Source organism: Carassius gibelio, chromosome A1, assembly GCF_023724105.1.
Source record: "Carassius gibelio isolate Cgi1373 ecotype wild population from Czech Republic chromosome A1, carGib1.2-hapl.c, whole genome shotgun sequence".
NCBI classification, from domain to species: Eukaryota; Metazoa; Chordata; class Actinopteri; order Cypriniformes; family Cyprinidae; genus Carassius; species Carassius gibelio.
The window spans coordinates 28,341,326-28,361,937 of NC_068371.1; the positions used below are offsets into that span (position 1 = coordinate 28,341,326).

General features: G+C 38.5%; 1 protein-coding gene and 3 long non-coding RNA genes across 7 annotated transcripts; 1 reads left to right on the top strand and 3 right to left on the bottom strand.

Moving 5' to 3' along the window:
- Positions 1-259: 259 nt before the first annotated feature.
- On the bottom strand, positions 260-8,302 carry LOC128017575 (polycystin-2). Of its 2 annotated transcripts, none has more exons than XM_052602997.1 (14): positions 7,418-8,302; positions 6,628-6,741; positions 6,109-6,242; positions 5,765-6,015; positions 5,453-5,677; positions 4,683-4,911; positions 4,394-4,564; positions 4,124-4,305; positions 3,301-3,421; positions 2,994-3,214; positions 2,780-2,897; positions 2,495-2,655; positions 2,237-2,384; positions 260-2,039 (listed from the first exon to the last, which is right to left on the bottom strand). In XM_052602997.1, the coding sequence occupies exons 1-14, from the start codon at positions 7,818-7,820 to the stop codon at positions 1,812-1,814; spliced, it is 2,706 nt and encodes a 901-aa protein (XP_052458957.1). In that variant the 5' UTR covers positions 7,821-8,302; the 3' UTR covers positions 260-1,811. The 2 variants fall into 2 exon arrangements, with proteins under 2 accessions (XP_052458957.1, XP_052458946.1); XM_052602986.1 differs by having other exon boundaries at positions 2,495-2,658.
- Positions 8,303-8,579: 277 nt separating this feature from the next.
- On the top strand, positions 8,580-11,680 carry LOC128017576 (uncharacterized). Of its 2 annotated transcripts, XR_008184478.1 has the most exons (4): positions 8,580-9,256; positions 10,334-10,427; positions 10,613-10,706; positions 10,798-11,680. It is a non-coding gene; the product is annotated as an uncharacterized LOC128017576 (long non-coding RNA). The 2 variants fall into 2 exon arrangements; XR_008184477.1 differs by having other exon boundaries at positions 8,580-10,427.
- On the bottom strand, positions 11,681-13,956 carry LOC128017579 (uncharacterized). The gene is made up of 2 exons (XR_008184479.1): positions 13,003-13,956; positions 11,681-12,462 (listed from the first exon to the last, which is right to left on the bottom strand). It is a non-coding gene; the product is annotated as an uncharacterized LOC128017579 (long non-coding RNA).
- A 989-nt stretch (positions 13,957-14,945) lies between these two features.
- Positions 14,946-20,099, bottom strand: LOC128017587 (uncharacterized). 2 transcript variants are annotated; one of them, XR_008184480.1, is made up of 5 exons: positions 19,891-20,099; positions 16,398-16,456; positions 16,247-16,309; positions 15,422-15,558; positions 14,946-15,303 (listed from the first exon to the last, which is right to left on the bottom strand). It is a non-coding gene; the product is annotated as an uncharacterized LOC128017587 (long non-coding RNA). The 2 variants fall into 2 exon arrangements; XR_008184481.1 differs by lacking the exon at positions 19,891-20,099 and adding an exon at positions 16,541-16,571.
- Between the last annotated feature and the right edge of the window lie 513 nt (positions 20,100-20,612).

The following is a 20,612-nucleotide window of genomic DNA, read 5'->3' on the forward strand; positions in this document are numbered from 1 at the left end:
TTCAAACCTATCATATCATAATATAAGTAAGAGATCCTACATGATAAGGTTATGTTATGTTACGTTTACTGAAATGACTCCATAATCAAGTTAAATCTCTCTTTCGTTGTTCTTCCACTCACAGGCCTGGTGCTGAAACCACGGATAAAAGCTAGAACTTTGCTGATAACGTCATATCCCTTTATTGTACAGATCTCACAGTGGCTTTGCTGGAGCGTATTATAAATGGGATCAAGCCAAATAATCAGCACATAATGAGTTTGAGTAGATGTTATTTTTTATTTTGATTGTTATATTAAACTGTAAATAACATTCTGCCAATTACAGAGTACCATACAAAGTTACAAAGGTAATTGCACAAATGAAAAAGACAGTTTTTAACATTTTTATTAAGTTTTCAGGAAAAAGTGTGTAATTTCTACTTCTCTAGCAGCACCAAACACTGATTTGTTTGAGCGACCCAACATAACATAACAACATAACATAACCTGTTTGACCGTATATTTCTACACATTCTTTGTAAACCATTATTTCAGCAGTTTGTTGATGCTAGTTGTGCAGAAATTCTACACTTTACATTTAGGGAATTGTGAAAAGCTTTGTAAATCCTACCTTGAGACAAATACACATGGGTTTCCCATGAAATCAGATGCACTCCAAATTGAAGTTTGTTTAAAAATAAAAAAAGTATCAAAATGATTTAAGAATCATAATTATATAAAAAGGAAACGCAAGTATATATGTTTAACAAAACATGCCACACTTAAAATGAGATGTGAACTGCAAAATATGCAAAGCAAACTATAAACGGAGTGAAAATCTCACAAAAGCTCATTAACAAAGCATTGTGTGAGCACCTTCATTGTTTGAGCATTTTAATTGTTTACTTTTCATATCAAAGATGCTTTATACTTCTGTTTTTTGAATAGCTGTTTTCATACATTTCTTCTGTTCCATCATATATATATATATATATACACACACACGTATATTTATAAAGATACTGATCCTTGTTGAATATTATTTCCTTCATTACATTAATTAGTGTAAGCTTTCCAACTGGTTTCTTCAATACTGATGACTTTAATACTGTGGGTCATATTGGGGTCTAAGTATACTGGATTTCAACCAAACCGTAAGCAGTGCATTCAATTATAGCAAGATACAGTACAAAAAATCGGATATAAAATATAAACATATGAACAAACGTGATAAACACATGTTCTTAGCCATTTTTGCATTGGCTTCTTCTAACCAGCTGCTGGCGAGGTGATTTTAGTTATCAGGTTCACATAGAATTTACTTGAATTTTTTGGTTAGATGTTATTAGTAATTTAATGAAAACGGACCATTGCATGCAGTGAATGAGAAATAATATACTGAATAGAAGTGATCATAGCTAAGATTGCTGGAAAAAAGCTAAATGTACGTCAATTTGAAAATGCATTTAATTGTACCTAGTTAATACAAGCAAACCAAAGCTAAGCGGCCACTGACTGACCTTAAAATTGAATTCCCTTTATATCCTCAAAAATGTATTTTCATTAATAGTGAAACTGTTTTAGAACTTCCTGGTCGCATAAAAACCATTTATCTTAATTTTTGCATTATAAAGCCCCATTTAACTTTAATATAAAGAAATCCAAATGAATAGCTTTTTTGCAGGACTATTTAACTCTACTGCTTTGGCTTTGAGGTGGTTCTTTAAGACGTTTAAGTATGTTTTGTCCAGTGCACTGCACCAAACGTGGCACTGGAGAGCAAATTGTGGACTTCATGATCTGTAGGGATGTTTTTACAATCAAAACCCTTCACACATGGGCAGCCCCACTGGCCGTACCATCCGGGCCCTCATTGGACAGCGAGGAGGGTGAGCGGGCACTGCGTGGATGGAGCTGAGCAGATGGGATGATGGGAGTGGCCTGACGGTGGCTCACCTGTGCCATGGTGTCATCAGACTCCCAGCGCTCCAGTTCTTCTCTCACCAGCCGGTCCATTTGCTCTCGTTGCAGCTCTGGATCCCGGCCCAACCTCTCATCCTGAGAGCATGAGATTGTATTTCTCAATGGAAGTGACAGATTCTAAAATGTTTTACTCTAATCAACAACTGAACATGAAAAATTACTTAATGCTGATTCTCAAAAGCATTTTACATCTATTTCACCAAATATTTTTGTGTGGTTTTCACTAGGTTTTGTTTCAAATTTGGCGTAAGGTTTAACATTTATATCATCACCTCCATGACTCCATTCAGGATCCGTCCAAGCACATCCCTCCTCTTCATCTTGGCTCTCTCCATGACCTCTAACTTCATGATAACGGCATCAATCTTTGAAACGATGCTGCCGATGGAGTGCTCCATGCGGTCCACTCGACGCACGAGCCTGAAGGGCCACATCAAGCACAACATACTTTTCATTTAGCGCTCTAACATTCAATATATTATGCAAACGTAACGCTAGCTAAAGGATGTTGAGTGACAGGTGATGTTTACACTTGGAACTCCTCGTATGACACGCCTCCTGAGCTGCTGCCACGGCGATGAGAGCTGTGTCCACTGTCCTCATCATCATCCTCCTCCGAGTCATCCTGGCTACGAGAGAAGCTCCGCCCACTCACTGGCCTGGGCAGCGAACTGTGCTCCAGATCCAAGTCCTCCTGGCGAGTGTTCAAGAGATACTAAGCATCCGCTCCAGTGTGATTCAGAGATTTGCTTCTTTATTTGACATACAAATGCAAAAGCTAAACTAATTATGTAAGCATATGTTTTTCCACTCACTCTCTCTTTCTCCAAGTCATCTCTCATTTGCTGGTGCTCGTGTTCAGTCAGTTCCTGATCTCCATCAAGGTCATACTTGGCAAAAATGGCTTCAATCTCAGCATCCGAATGGCCCTTTCTGTGCACAAATCATGTAAAACAGTTTACACTGACAGTTAAGATGCATCTGTAAGGGGTTTAATTGTATCATACAGTGGGGTTAAATGGTTCTCACCCTCTGAGGTCTTGTCGGAGCTCATCAAAGCTGAGTTTGCCTGCAGCCTGGTGTAAACTGTCTGGGATGTCATTGATGGAGGTCTTCCTCAGCTTGAGTTTGACCATCGCCCAGTTATAGCCCTTCTTGATGAGGTCTGTGAATTCCATCTCTGACCTCTGCTGGGCCATGTCAGCTTTCACCTCAGAGTAAGTATCATTGATGATGGCCAAGAACACATTCTGAACAAAACAAAAAGCTAAAGTTAAAAAAGTTTTTATGTAACATTTATTTCAAGTAATTTATGTTATGTTTCTCTAGTGTGTACCAGTAAAATCATGAAGATGAAGAACACAAAGGTGGTGAAGTAAATCGGTCCCAGCACGCTGTCGGCCTTCTCGATTTCTGAGAAGTCAAAATCTCCAAGAATGATCCGGAACTGTGTGAAACTGTGAGCGATGGAAACCACCAAAGTTAATAATATTCATAAAGTATTACAATATTTTCAAAACAAAATGTCTTAAAGGGACAGGTCACCCAAATATAATTTGCTGTTCTAAACCTGTATGACTTTCTTTCTTTTGTTGAACACAAAAGCAGATATTTTGAAGAATGTGGGTAATCAAACAGTTGCTTGTCTCCACTGACTTCCATAGTACTTTTTCAACACAAACAGCTTGAAGCTTGAAGGTGAGTAAATGATGACCAAATTTTCATTTTGGGTGGACTGTCCCTTTAAAAGTAACTAACCAAATAAATTTACTGTTTTATAATTAAATTAATAGTTAAAAACAAATATAAATAAAAAAAAGGAATATTACAAAAAAAAAAAGTGACATGCACATTTCAAATTTTCTTCTCTGTTCCAGCATCCGAATTATCAGAAACAAATTTAAGGCAGGGATTGTAATTAAATTACATTTTCATTAAAAAAAGTACAAATTAAACATATACATGGGTGAATCATACACAATAACATCTATAACATGCATTTAGAAAATAGATAGAAAATAGTTTAATTTCATGATCTTGTATTGATTTTTTTCTAATTAGCTGACAACTAATTGTTATGTTTTGTGTATTACTGTATATTATTATTTATATAATACCATATTCTAAGTATATTCTTGGTTATTGCCTCCAAAACTCACATGCAGGCCTGAAAGGTGCTGAAGTCGTTAACTTGAGTTCCAAACACTAAATACGCCAGCTGAGCGTAGGCCAGGAACACGATGAAAAACATGATAGAGAAGCCCATCAGGTCCTTGGCACAGCGTGACATGGTGGTGGACAGCTGATTCATGGTCTTATTGAAATTAATAAACTTAAAAAGCTGTGGGAAAAGCAAGATGGTTGTATTTTGATTAAGCGACAACAACAAAAAATCATTTTTGCAGTCAAACGTTGAGATAAGACCTCACCTTCACCCATGAGAGGAAGACAATGACGGCAGCCAGGTTGTTGAAGTGAACCTGAAGGCGAGCAAGCGGCTCAAAGTTGGGGTATGTGTTGTGGTTCTCCAGCAGGAAGTGAAGTCTGTGACTGACCGCTGAAGTTCTGCAGATGTTCATAATGATGGCTGGAACACTGAGCTGTGACGACGATGAACAAGATGAGCAAAGACCAATGCGTCATGCTCAAATGACATTGGCTGGAGTAAAGCATACATATGCAGTGTCTCATAATCTATCATTAAGCACTTTGACCTACTGCAACAATGACAACATCCAAGCAGTTCCACAGGCTCTTGAAGTAACGCAAACGATGCAGGCGGATCTCTAGAACTTCTTCCACCAGGTAATACAGCACAAAGAGGCAGAAGGCCACTTCACACATCCCCACAAAGTAGTCCCAGCTGGACACATATCGGATGAGACGCACTGTCTGGAACTGCCAGGAGGTCATAGCGCCCCCTGTGGCTGGAAACTCCACCAGCAACCTACAACAAAGCAGTGAGTGACAGATCTTTGAGGCAAGGCTGCATACAGAGTCAAGAAAAGTAAAGCATGGATGCTAAACTTTGCTATATTTTATTGCATAAAATAACTAGGGCTGGTAATAAAAAAAAAAATATATTAACGTATTTGACTCACTTGCCCAGCCCCAGACCTATGTGGAACATCTGCCATTTTAATATAGTTATTTACATGTTAATTATATATATAATTATATATATTAAATTTGAACAAATGCTAACAAGACAACAATCACAATTCAGTATGCAGTCCATCATGACCATCAACCTTAACTACTACTGGATAATCTTCAAACTTTAACCGTAAATTTCTTTCTTTCTTTTACGTAAATAAACTTTACAAAAAATGGAGTCTGTCTGTTAATGGTTTGGGCAGAATTAATTGGAAAAAAAAAATAATAATAATAATTGGGATTCTTGTTTTAGTATACAATAATTTTTAATTGTAACAATCCAAAATGAGCAGTGAGTCCTGTGCGCTTACAACACACATTCAGTCCATTACCTGACAATACAAAACAGGTTAACATTGCCATTGTAGATGGAGAAGTCCAGGAACACTGCTCTAGTGCCCCGATCCAACCAGAGGTTGTTTTTTAACTCCTGCAGTTGACTGGCTGACTTCTCTCGAGTGCGTGACAGGTCCTGGTAGTAACCTCCACCACCATAAGTCGACACCTGACCCCAGTAGCAGCTCTCACCCAGACTGCTCTCCTCTGAGTATCTCCACCTGACAGATAAACAGCATGATAGACCTGTTCAAGACTAACAATCAACCACTGTTTTTATTATTCAAAATATTCGTCATTTTACATACGCTGTGCCATTTTTCGGTCCGAACGGTGACTTATCCTCATTGGAAGGAGAATAGACACTGTAGCAGTCGTAAACTTCATCCCGCAAGTCCTCATGGACAGAACAGGACTCATTGTGTACTTTGAGTTGTCGGAGACGTGGGACACCCAACAGGAGGTTCTCGTAGTAGATCAAACTCTGGTTTTCTGGCAGGCTCTTGCCGTTGTACCACAACTCCCAGTACATGCCATCAAGAAAGGGGCCTTCTGTGAACTATGAATAATGTTTTCATTAATGTCTGTAATGCAGTAAGAACTAATCAGCAGTTTCCTACTGTAAAAGAGCATTAGTCAGTGGAATAATTACTCTCCAGAAGTCCTCCATGGTTGAAAGGGTCTTGAAGGTCGTGGGTTCTCCGCTTGCCAGTGGTGTATCCAGGAAGAGTTGGGACATGACTTTGGTGTAGTAGTACATGTTGGAGCTCACCATTCCATAGGTTACTAATACAAATATCAATAATGTGTTTTAATCAGAATAACATGTTTTGTTTCTGTAGATGGTAGAGCATATTGGAGAGCAGTTAGATGCTCCTACATTTTCATTATATAAAATGTTGTGATTTTTTAATATGGATGAATTTATTTGTGTTCCTGTAGCTCAAGCTGTAAAGCATGGTGCAAGCCAATGTCGTGGGTTCAGTTCCCAAAGAATGCATTTACTGATCAAATGTACTATACACTGTATATGCAATGCAAGTTGTTACAAAATCTGAAAAGTCTGAAATGCATAAAAGCAAGAGCAGATTCTAAATACTAAAAAAAAATTTTTTTAATGTAACATGGTATCCATTAACATATGTAAGCATGCAACCAATATTCAACCTACATATGCAGAGGGTGACCAGAAAGAGGATGTAGGTAATCATTTCTCGAAGGACGGTTTTCAGGTACATCTCTCTGTTACTGTTGCTCTCACCCAAAAGACGAGTGTCCCACAGCACTGAAACAGACAAAGAAATGAAGAAATACATTTTCCATCAATTCACGAAAAACACGTTTACCTAGTCATTTGAGACTACATTTTCTGACTCTAATTTTTTAATGTGATGCAAAGCTGAATTTTCAGCATCATTACTTCAGTCTTCATTGTCACGCGATCATTCTAATGATCATCTGCTGCTCAAGGAACATTAATATTATCAAAGTTGATAACCATACATTCATGTTTTTGGGGGGTTTAGTTAGAAGGAACAAACTATAAACAGTACACATTAACCAAACACCTTGTCATATTTAAATGTTACTTAAAGGGATACTCCACCCCTAAATGAAAATGTTGTCATTAATCACTTACTCCCACGTCATTCCAAACCCGTAAGATCTTCGCTGATGACTACTGATGGCAGATGGACTATTCTGATGACGTCTTTCATACTTTTCTGGACTTTGACAGTGTAACTTAATTGGCAGTCTATGGGACAGTCACGAGCCTCCCGATTTTCATCCAAAATATCTCAAATTGTGAACAAAGCTTTTACGGGTTTGGAACGGGGTAAGTGATTGGAGTATCCCTTTAAGACAGTATTGTGACCCTTTATAAAGTTATCTTTATGAAAGTGTGACCCATCCTCCTAAGGTAATTAAAGTTTTTCAATACATGTGATTACATATTTGACCTCTCATTTTCTCCAGAATCCTCTTCCCACAGCTGCGGTGTTCTTGTGCTGGTGGAGTTGGATACAGTCCTCTGTTGATCCGCGCACTGACGCCAGAGAAGCTCCCGGGTCCGCTGCCGCTGCTGGACGCCTTGGATACAGACCGCCGGCCGGGGCTCGCCGGGGGCCAGTCCGCTTCCATCATCCCTTCCTCCGGTTCGAATCCTGGGTTATCCCGGCTCCATGCCCGTCGGGAGCTGGAGGTGGGTGGAGAGGTGCTCTCATCGGGCACTCCAAGGCCCACTTCTTCATGATGCATTTTTTCCATTTCGATGCCTTCATAAGGCGGAGAGGATGCGGGGGCAGCAGGGGCAGATGCCGCCTGGGCCTGCGGTGCTTGAGGAAGGACGCGACTGGAGTTCATCGTGTCATTTACAGTAACTGGATATGATCAAACATCTTCATTTCAGTCGCTCTTTAGCCGGAAGCTAGTGCAAAATAATGCCAAAACAAGATTCAGAAAGTCTCGAATTCGATTTCTTCCAAGTCAAGGATATTGAATAGTTATTGTTTCTGTTTTTAAAAAACTCAAAATCCACTTTTACGACGTTATGCAATAGAAAAATGCGAGAAAATCCGAGTGAAAAATGCATACCACATCAAAGTCCACAGAAAGGTAACGTTATTTGTCAGGAAGAAGAGACGCTTTGAAAAATAAGAATAGTTTAAGTTATACTTGCATGTTTTTCCTCAAAAATAACTCTTGGTCACTTCAGTCCAGCTTTTGTGAGAGGGGAGAAAAACAGTTCCCTCTCGAGGCGGTAACTCAACATTACGTCAGCTAAGACGTATATGGGAACTCTTCCCTTCTCCACTTTCACTGAAATCTTATTGGCTAACGCCAGCTGGGGACAGCTGGCCAATTGACGCGAAGCATGCAAATACTGGCGGGTAAGCGTGCAGTATAAAATGCATGGGCGCGAAAATTACGTCAGAATCTCTTTCTTCACGCTAGAAGTCTTATCTAAGTCATCGTGGAAGTTGCAATAGAGGACTACTCACCCTGTTTTTCCTCTCCGCATCCGATGGCTGCTAATGCTAGATTCGGACCTTCACCAGTTCTGTGTGACCTGCCTGGGATTCTCAGACGGACCACACTTGCGCCCACTGTACCGAGCTGCCAGTGCGCGCCCTCAGAGCCAGAGTGGCTCGGAGGACGGTGGGAATGAGGCCCACTGCCGCCAGCGAGCCGCTGGTGGGCCCTCCCCCGCCCGAAGACGAGTTTGACGTCGGCGTGGTGGACTATAGCTTCCGCGAACTTCGTCCTCTTCGGAGCTGGCGAGGAGAACGACTCCATGTCGCTTCGACGTCGAAAAAGGTTTGGGCCTCTCAGTGGGACCGCCCCGACCAAGAGGGCCCTGAGACCTCCAGGAGAAGCTCGTCAGGGTCTTCGGAAAGGTCGTCACGGAGCTGAGTCTCGTTTGCAACGCACATGACGAGCCTGTGATAGGTAACTAGTACGGTGTACATTTTAGGACATCCTCAGACCTCAGTCATCAAATGAAAAGGCGTCATGCCTCAGACTAAAAGGCTTCAGTCATCGGACAAAACGGCATCGCGTCTCTGACTGAAAAGCTTCAGGTCTCAGGAAAAACGACGTCAGGTGTCAGGTCTCATACAATTAACGTTAGGCATCAGACGAAACAGACTCAGAAAAAAAGTCATCAGACGAAACGGACTCAGACAAAAAGTCATCAAACGAAAAGGACTCAGGTGGAGAATCGCGTTGCCCCGCCCCATGTGACGTCACACGCACGCCGTTCACAGGAAGTAGTAATGGTTGATTGATGGCAAAAGGAGGTAAGCAGCGTCTGATATTTTATATTTTATTCAAATGTTACACTAATTAAGTTATATAGGGAAGAGAACATGCTTTTCGAGAGTATTGTGTGCACGTTTAAGAAGTTAGTTAGCCATATTGCAACTAGCCAGCTTTTATTTTGGCCAAGTAGTAAAATTACCCTTACGAAAAAAAAACATGATTTTACTATCAAAAACCACAAATAAATAAATAAATAAATAAATAAAACACATGGTCGATATAGTTAAATCATGGTATCCACAGATTAACCATGGTTTTGCTACTCACCATAGTTTAACCATGGTGTTTGTAGTAAAACTGTGGTTATACAAATGGTACGTTAATCATTACACTAAAAAAACAATGTTACTACACTTTTACTATAATAAAACCACAATGCATTAAATATAGAAAAACTGTTGTTTCATCTCATAAATAATTATAACAATTATACGTATAAAACTTATACTTATTTAACTTTATAATGGTTTATAAGTCTTATATCGTGACATTATTTATTTAAAATATATACAGTATCTTACTATCTTATTGATATTACAATAAATATTGTTAAAATCAAAAGTGCCATATTACACATTCATCTAATCAGATATTTGATATGTTGGTTGTTTAAGGAAAAATAATATTTTTATTTTCATTATTATTGTTGTAATTATGTATAGTGGTATTTGCCTGCTTTGAGTAAAGTAACAAAACAACAATGCCAAGATATGAGACTTGTATTATATCTAAGGGAAACATTCTATTGTAAGTTAAGTGGATGCATTATATTCATTGCGTATTATAAATCATAATCTTAAATGCTATAACCACAAATAAGTAAACATTATAACACATTAAAACTGTTGTTATGATTACTCATGAGATGATATGACATATTACAAAGTTTTTTTTCTAATACATTATGCATTCATCATAATGCCATAAGAATTCTCTTATAATTTGTTTTAAATACGGGCTTCATAGGAAGTGTTACCGTTAAGTTTAATCGATAATGTACTTCTTCACTGATGTTATACAATATCCTTATACAAATGGAAAAAAAATGTTTACAGCATCTAATGCTTTTATCTTGGAGTGAAACACAACTAAGAAGATGAATAAAATCAAGTGAGCCACAGAGATGGCATCGTCCAAGAGCACAGGCATGTATTTTTCTTTTTTCTGCATTGGTAAGAAAACTATTAACTCAAAGAAAGTATATGTAAACATTTAAACATCATATACTAATAATGAACAAGAGTGCAGATTAAGTAACAAATATATAAATGAAAACCACCCAAGATCAGTAAACAATCTTTAACTATTACTGTATTCATTTTATATTAAGGGAGTTCATCCAGAGGCAGCGAGTGAACTTTGTGTCCTGAAACCAGAATCAGTTGGGAAGAATGGAACCAAGTCTACCCAATTAAAAGGCTTACACAGGTAATTCACAACTCTGTTTGTGTGTGTGTGTGTGTGCGCACAGCTATAGCTTAATGTCTTCATGACTCATCATTTGTGTTCATTTCTTTAGGTCCCCTTCCAGATGCTGATGTCTTGGCTTCTGGTGCAAAACTACGTCAGATTAATCCCAAGCCTTTGCTGCCGCAAATACTTGAGGGCATGTCAAAAGTAGAGTTGTACCTCTTGGCAGTCCACTTTCATTCCAGTGTCCCCGTATAGCTGCAGGTGTTCCTGATCTTAATTTCCCCCCACTACCTGTGCTTGGTTTTCAGTTTGGCTGTAATTTTAAATTTGGCCAGACGGACGAGTGCATGATCCATCTGAAACATTCGTTTGGACTAGTGGAGGTAAAAAGCACCTCTGCTGAAAACATTGCTCAGGTTCCATTTATGAAAATTCAAAGAGGACTAGCCAAACTTAAAGAGACCCATAAGTACTACTGGCAGGTACAAGGTCAGACTGCAGTGACTGGTCTACACTGGTGTGACTTTGTGACTGACACACAATCAGATTTCATAATACAGATGATCTGGCGAGATGATGCCTTCATAACATCAATGAAAGTACTGTTATAACGTTTATCTGGATGTGTATCTTTCAGTGGTATGAATGGACAGATTCTGTTCATATTATAGTATGAACCTAAGATTTATTTTTACATTCATAGTAAATATATACTTTATGTAGTTGAGTAGTATGTAGCATATTTTGTAGTAGATCTTTGATAACATATTAGATACATCACAAATTATAACAATAAATATATTGTACTTGCTATTAATTAGATAAATGTACATACCAAGGTGAATACTTTTTGTATGAAATCTTCTGTAATGTATATGATATGCATATTCTTTTACTACTTGCGTATATTTACATTTGATACATTGTGTGATATAACAAAGAAGATTTTTTTCATGAGTTATTATAAAAATACTTTTCATTGTCAACTATTTCATTGTGTCTGTGAAATTATTTTCAGGGACATTTTATTTAAATAATTTCATTATACAAAATATACAATTTTACATTACAATAAAAAAAGGAAAAACACATTTAATGGTGGTAGGTATGCATTGCAACTAACTGAAAAGGTAAAAAAATGTAATAAATAAAAAACTACTATCAAATGTTAACACTGTAACACTACTATTGTAATAATATAGATTCACTGCTCAAGAAACATTGGTCCCTGATAATAAACCATAAAACAGCAATTATGCCAGATCTGATTAATTCTTCCTGACAAGGTGAGTGGCACAACAGAATCCCAGATGTGTATTTCCTTGACCCTTCGAATCACTCTTTCCACCAGAAGTCTGAGGCGTGCAGTGGTCCTGTGTTTTTTCACAGTCCTGTTTGCTGAACTGCTTGGCACATTTGAAAGGTGGAATGATCCGTCTAGCACCAATACTGGAGAGCATATATTCAATAGTGAACCCCTTGTCTGCCATAACCACATCTCCACTGCACCACACAGAGCTACCCCAACCAGACCTTTGAATGTGGTAGTGCACTTATAACTTCAGAGTGGAGTTTCAGTGATGTAGGGCTTTCACAGCAGATTTCTGTACAGTCCAGGATGACATGCAGGTTTTGATTGAACGAACAGTAATTCTCTGGCATGGAGGAGCTTATTTGTTGCCTGGAAATCTAAATGGGTAGTGAATCCAGGTAATCGTCCTGCTCAGCATAGCCACGCTTACCCAGAAAATGTCAGCGATAACTTGATTGACTGAAACAAACAAATATATATTTAATTATAAGACAGAACCATTGTATTTACAAAATCATTTAATTCAACAACTGGTGTTAGACTCATACAGGTATGTTATAATTAGACCAAGATTTCAATCTAATAACTTGAAAGAATTTGCTTTACCAAGACGTAAAGTGACCATGGTTTTATTATAGTAAAAGTGTAGTAACATGTTTTTTTAGTGTAATGATTAACGTACCATTTGTATACCCACAGTTTTACCACAAACACCATGGTTAAACTATGGTGAGTAGCAAAACCATGGTTAATCTGTGGATACCATGATTTAATTTTGTGTGTGTGTGGTTTTTTTTATATATAGTAAAATCATGTTTTTTTCGTAAGGGTAATTTTACTACTTGGCCAAAATAAAAGCTGGCTAGTTGCAATATGGCTAACTAACTTTTTAAACGTGCACACAAGACTCTCGAAAAGCATGTTCTCTTTCCTATATAACTTAATTAGTGTAACATTTGAATAAAACTGTTAAAATATAAAATATCAGACGCTGCTTACCTCCTTTTGCCATCAATCAACCATTACTACTTCCTGTGAACGGCGTGCGTGTGACGTCACATGGGGCGGGGCAACGCGATTCTCCACCTGAGTCCTTTTCGTTTGATGACTTTTTGTCTGAGTCCGTTTCGTCTGATGACTTTTTTTCTGAGTCTGTTTCGTCTGATGCCTAACGTTAATTGTATGAGACCTGACACCTGACGTCGTTTTTCCTGAGACCTGAAGCTTTTCAGTCAGAGACGCGATGCCGTTTTGTCCGATGACTGAAGCCTTTTAGTCTGAGGCATGACGCCTTTTCATTTGATGACTGAGATCTGAGGATGTCCTAAAATGTACACCGTAAACTAGACTCGTGGCTCCTCCAGTCGAGCTGCTACCAGATGGCATTTAGGCATGCAAGAGCTCGTGGTGAAAGCGTGGGCTGCACCCCAATCGGCGCGCACCCACTCTGCTACGAAGGCCATATCACGCACGTGGACGGGACGGAAACCCTCCCCCCCCCCGTCTAGGAGACTGTTACCACACACCTGTGCTCGTCTCCCTCTGCTTTTGGTCCGGACCACAGTCTAGAAAGAGCAGAGATGCAGCTTCTGCTCTTCATGCCAGGGCAATACTCAAGGTGTTTCAGGCAAACGGCGGCACAGTAGCGCTGACGTCATCAGGATCTGCACGCGGCAACTGATCTCGCGCTGATTGCTACTAAGCGCTCTGCTCAGCTGTTTCACGGAGCTCATGGTCATCTTTACAGGCACCTATGGCTTACCCTAGCTGTCCTGAAAGACGCAGACCGTAGGCCGCTCCTAAACGTTCCAGTTGCTCCCTCCGGCCTCTTTGGTGACGTCATGGAGCTATTCTCAGAGACGCAGAAAGCGCGCCAAAGTATGAGCCATGTGATACCCCGTCGCTCACCCCAGTCTTCTCTGCGAGATTCTTATGCACCGGGTCAGGCTCTAAAACCCAAGTATCCCAGAGTGCAGTCTGGACGATGGGGCGGGGCGACACGTTGGGGCGGAGCGACACGTGTCGCCCCGCCCACCTCAGCGGTTATTGGTTTATGATTAAGATGAGCTTATTGGTGTACAGATGAGTGACGATTTTACAGCTTATTGGTATAGAGAATTATGACGCTATTAGCAGGATTGGAATGCGGAAGTAGACACTAAGATGAATAAACTTTTAATAAAATTAAAAAGTGAATATACATGTTGTGTTTTTGCATTCATTGTTGCATTTCCACAACATCCCGTATAAATACAAAGAGTTTTGGATTACGACGAACAGAATAAAAATAAATGGTCTACTCCCTCAATGGCTGTAGTGTAGACGCTACCTCGGCATTACTCGCTGGTTTGAAAATGACACGGCAATATTATGCGAAGTATGGTTACGTAGATAGTCATGGAGTACCTTGATTTATATATTCAAATAATATATACATACATATATATGTGTGTGTGTGTATATATATATATATATATATATATATATATATATATATATATATATATATATATATATATGTGTGTGTGTGTGTGTGTGTGTCGTGTGTGTAGCAAATTGTCACCAGTCTCTGAACGTCACCAATAATATTCTGAACATTCCCTTGGCCCCTACGAAAATTTACTATGGTTCTGCTACAGTAACTATAGTAAAACTATGGTGTTTTTATAATTACAGCTCACAGTAACAATAAATCCATGGTTACTTTTTGCAAGGAAGGAACAATACAGGTTCTAAAGAACTTGCCCAAAAACACTTGTTACTTTCTGTTATTTGTTTTCTGAACTGCACTACTGAAAACCTCATTAATCCTCACAATCCTGTCACAACTAAACTAAGAATCCATTATGAGCAATGCATAGCAAATCATGTTATCATCAAATATGAGAAACCTTAAAGAATGATAGACTGATGTAAATGACTGAAACCTGTTGTCATGCACGTGTTTTCCATAGCTTTTTTATTAAAACATTATACAGTGCAAAGTTTAACTTTAAATTACATCAATTAATAATCAAAACCAGTTGATCTCAGCCCATTCTCTATTTCCCTTCAATGAACTTAACACACAAATGTGTTTCATGCCGCAAAAAAAAAAAAAAAAAAAAAAAAAAAAAAACAGTCCTTGGAACAAAATCCTGTGTAAACAAAAGCCCAGAAGATCACCACGCCGGTCTCTTCCCTGTACCCTGGGTTAAACTTGAAAAGGGCTCTGCACTGCAAGTGTTCCCTGATGCTGTACATCCGTCTGAACTCGTTCCGGTCAGGAGACAGGAGGACAATTCTTCCAGTTGGCCACAACTTATAGTGTAAAGACAAAATACATGAAAGATAATAATAATAATAATACAAAAAAAGTTTAACAGCCTTCTACTACAAAATTCAATTGGAGAATGAGCATTAAACGGGGAAATCTTACTCTCTAGCCAGGCAAACTGTGCCGCTTTCCGAAAAACTTCGGAGCACATCCCTAAACCATCTGCAAACCAGAGAAAGTGTCAAATATGCAGAGTCACCCGCCGACAAAATAACTTCCCTGAGGATTTCCAGTGGAAGCTGTTGAATCAAAAACATACATAGGTTTATTTATATATGTATATAAAAGTTATTAAACATTATATAAACACTGACTACAGACAACCTTGCTTTAAACAAACTCTCATTAAAAACTCTATAGATTGTTGTCACAACTGCATACTCATTCTTTTATAATAACACTAATAAAATGTTAATATATACAGTACTGTGCAGAAGTATTAGTGTTAGTATTTTCACATTGAAAAAAAACTGTTTTAAGCCAATTATTTATATATTTTGCTGTTGTGTGTCAGTAGGATATATTAGTTTACATTTCCACACATTCATTTTGCCATTAATTGTAATAATCCAGTGAGATATTTGTATATATTTGTATGCATGATCCACATGAAGATCTTTTACATTGAATATAAATATTTCTATCTTATATGGTGAACAAAATCCACATTAGATCGCAAACAGAAGTTATTTAAAAAACTTGCTGCTGTCTGAAAATGAATTAAGCTGAAATGTTTTTAAATGTCTTTGATGCTGATGTTAACTGATAGTTATATATTAAATAATCCACAGTATTGACCAATATAGTACTTGTACATAATACCAATTTCACATCTGAACAACTATGTAGCTGTAATAACTAAAATACCTCTGCATGTACACACATATGTAATTATTAGTTCTTAATGAATGTATGTGCACAAATAACCTGCTTTGCTGGACTCTGCCTGAAGACATGGTGAATGGTGAAGTTCTCCTCAGTGGTTGAGCTCTAAAAGAACAAATGTCAAGAGGTAGGTATATTGCTAGATATAGTACAGAGTAATGTTTCATGTAGCAACATTCAAACAGCTACATACATTTGCGGAGTAAAGCTGTCCAGGAGAACAGAACACCACCACCTCCTGATCATGTCATCCTGAAAAAAAAAAATAATAATAATAATATACACACAAAAATCATGCATGTCTGTTCAAATAACTTGACAAATGTGATGCCATACCTCTGTAAAATCGAACCTATGAACTAAAGCATACCTGTCAAGTTTTGGATTTGAAAATAAGGGAAATTTTCCAGCGCCCATTGCGAGCAGTCCCACCACCCCAACAAAGCTCCAGTATCCCTTACATTTTAAGACAGGTGTTATAGCCCAAATTAAAACACAAAAGGGTATATATGAAGAGCATTTATTTAAAGGCTTATTTGCATATTTTCTGTTAATTTAACATTGCTTGTTTTTACATTTACATTTTATTTTAATTCCACACATTCTTTTCATTTCATATTGCTTTTCTTTAACAGTTTTTCTTTTCATTTCACATAACTTTTCTTTTACTCTTTTAGTGAGTTGTTGTACCAATTCGTTGCAGACTTTGCATTCTTTAAAAAAGTAAATTCGCTGTCCCATTTATCACGGTATTTACACATGGGTTTTGGTTTTTTGGCAGGTGTGCCTTCACTCTCTATTGTAGAATCCATCATCCGTCTCTGTTTTTTCTTTTGTTGTTGTTGTTTTTCCCACGTTATAACTCATGTCATCTGACCTCACACACCCCTCGCGACAGGCTACTACAGGTGGGAGTTATCGCGAGACTAGTGACAGAGCTCAGATTGGGAATGTTTTTATTATTATTATTTTATTAATAACGCAGGTAAAAAAATAAAATAAATAAAAATACGGGAGATTTACGGGAAAATACTAATACGGGAGGACGGCGGGAAAGAAGGGTAAAATACGTGACTTTCCCGGCCAAAACGGGATACTTGACAGGTATGACTAAAGCCATGTACAGAGTGTATTGTATGGAAGCATATGGGTAGCATTATTCAATTTGGGATGTAATATGCAAAATGACAATGCAATATGTAAAATGGCAATGCATTTCTGTATTTACATTTACATTTTCCAATACATTTGTGCAACGTTTGGTGCAAAATGAAAATGAAAATTAAATTACATAATTTTCATTTGCCATTTACTACACCAGTTTTAATATGTAAAATGAATATTAATTTTAACGCTTTATAAGTTGCAAAATTAAAATGAAAATGTATTACAGAAATGATTAGATATGTCTAACATGTTAAAGCAAAAACTGTGGCAAAATGATCATTTAAATGCTATTTTTCTTAATTGCATTAACACTCACAGTCAAGACACTTACGATTGCATTTTCATTCGGTGTCCCGCAATGAATGTAGCAAAACTCAATGTGCACATTGAAAATGCATTCCGAGCCGATCACGTGTCCCCGCCCTCGCGCCACGTCAATCATTGTGTGAACAAGGCGGGGCTTACAGAAGGTCAGAGACTCAAGTCTCAAGAAGAGGATTCAAGTGAGAGAACATGGACAAGACAGTTGGTCCGTGTATGTTTTGATCATTTCGGTTTATGGCTTCAATATTTAATTCGGACTTGTGGGCGGAGCTGAAACGCTGCTTTCATCTGATTGGTCGAATCGGATCGGTTTTCATCTGACAGCCTTCAGCTCGGTCTTCTCATTCTTTCAGGCAGAATAAGAGTCAGTGCGAGTGAAGCACTGTAATGTCTGAAACCACCGCTCACTGTTAATTAGCATAATATTTGAATCAGATGTAGCTGGGCACATAATTCGTGCTGCTGAGACCTGCAAATTATTTCTAGGTTGTAGTATTGTATGAATATTGTCCCACTGATTAATACAGTGCAAATAGTTCTGTCCCTTTGGATAACAGTGAAGTGGAAATTAAAATCAATAATAGACTGAACAGTTCCATGTCTGTAACATTTACCACTCTCATCTTTTAAGTCATAAGGCACTAGGTATGTGTGTGTGTGTGTGTGTGTGTGTGTGTGTGTGTGTGTGTGTGTGAGAGAGAGAGACATTAATAAATAATTGTAAAAATTAATATAGTTAAATTTCTAAATAAAAATAGTAAAATTAGCTCTATGCTGCTCAGTGCTCCTGTAGCCTACCCCAGAGCGCCCTCTCGCGGCTGCAGACGGTAATGTTTTCTCTTGGTCTTGAATAAATGTGACATGTAGTCCAGTGCGACTTATATATGTTTTTTTCCTCGTCATGACGTATTTTTGGACTGATGCAACTTATACCGAAAAATACAGTTAACATTATTATTATTATTTATTATGAGAGTAATTGACACAGACTAGAACTTTAATGTTTCACCCAATTCAGCTCATATCTTTAGACTCGTCCGACTCGTGTTGCTTGTATAACTGGCCAGACTTACCTTCCCAAAAAATCCTATTTAATTTTATTTCATAAATTTAACTATATTTATTTCCACTTTACTGTTATCCAAAGGGACAGAACTATTTGCACTGTTTTTATCAGTGGGACAATATTCATACACTACTACAACCTAGAAATAATTTGCAGGTCTCAGCAGCACGAATTATGTGCCCAGCTACATCTGATTCAAATATTATGCTAATTAACAGTGAGCGTAGTTTCAGACATTTCAGTGCTTCACTCGCACTGACTCTTATTCTGCCTGAAAGAATGAGAAGACCGAGCTGAAGGCTGTCAGATGAAAACCGATCCGATTCGGCCAATCAGATGAAAGCAGCGTTTCAGCTCCGCCCACAAGTCCGAACGAAATATTGAAGCCATAAACCGAAATGATCAAAACATACACGGACCAACTGTCTTGTCCATGTTCTCTCACTTGAATCCTCTTCTTGAGACTTGAGTCTCTGACCTTCTGTAAGCCCCGCCTTGTTCACACAATGATTGACGTGGCGCGAGGGCGGGGACACGTGATCGGCTCGGAATGCATTTTCAATGTGCACATTGAGTTTTGCTACATTCATTGCGGGACACCGAATGAAAATGCAATCGTAAGTGTCTTGACTGTGAGTGTTAATGCAATTAAGAAAAATAGCATTTAAATGATCATTTTGCCACAGTTTTTGCTTTAACATGTTAGACATATCTAATCATTTCTGTAATACATTTTCATTTTAATTTTGCAACTTATAAAGCGTTAAAATTAATATTAATTTTACATTTTAAAACTGGTGTAGTAAATGGCAAATTAAAATTATGTAATTTAATTTTCATTTTCATTTTGCACCAAACGTTGCACAAATGTATTGGAAAATGTAAATGTAAATACAGAAATGCATTGCTATTTTACATATTGCATTGTCATTTTGCATATTACATCCCAAATTGAATAATGCTACCCATATGCTTCCATAGTATTGTTACAATCCACAAAGAACAATAAAATGAGCAATTTATAACAATTATTAACAATAATTATTCAAATTGAACGTACCATGGATAAATAAATGATCGAACATCGCATTTCATATTATAAGATATTTACACAACCACCTTTACTCACCTCAAGCAATCAACGGAATAGCGTTATTACTCTGCTGCTGTAGTTGCCACCGTTCTGTTTGTTTCAACGCAAACTGCCCCCTGCTGGCTCGGAGGAAAATGTCAAAGGCGGGGAAAACAAATATGGGCGGGGCGACACGTGTCGCTCCGCCTCGAAGTGTCGCCCCGCCCCATCGTCCAGACTGCACTCTGGGGTTACTCCTAAAACCAGCTAAAATAACCCGCTGTGGCACCCCGCTCTGAATCGGACGCTCGTTTCTGCCAAAACCAGCAGTGGTAAGAGCCTTGAAGGTAACGTCAGGGTCAGTTGAGGATCTCGCGCCGCGAGAGAGCCAGCGCGCCATACGAGCCGTCTCCCTGACGGTGAAAGAGTGAGTGAGCGGGAGGCCCCGCCCCCAAGCGCCATGTTCATATGCATCATGTCCCCCATTTCCTTCGGGCGACGATTGCTATGTCTGTTTGAATGCTGTTTGTGTGAGTTCCACAATAAAAGCAGGTATACAATCAGCGAAAGAGCTTTACTGCCTCTTACACTCATCTCTGTGTCACTCGCCCTGTCTCAGAACAGTGCAGAGCCACAACCCATGATTATACTGGCCTCGCAAGAGTTGCCAACACCACATAAACACGGTGTCACCCTCAATGTTCAGATGCATCATGTCCCCCATGTTTCTTCGGGCGACGATTGCTATATGTCTGTTTGAATGCTGTTTGTGTGAGTTC

Excerpts from the sequence above, each read along its gene's own strand:
- LOC128017575 (XM_052602986.1), bottom strand. The coding sequence starts at position 7,820 with ATGAACTCCAGTCGCGTCCTTCCTCAAGCACCGCAGGCCCAGGCGGCA. Across the intron at positions 6,243-6,627 it reads TCTGGTCACCCTCTGCATAT|TAACCTATGGAATGGTGAGC; the intron begins GTAGGTTGAATA and ends TATTTGTATTAG. Across the intron at positions 3,422-4,123 it reads AGCACCTTTCAGGCCTGCAT|TTTCACACAGTTCCGGATCA; the intron begins GTGAGTTTTGGA and ends CATCGCTCACAG.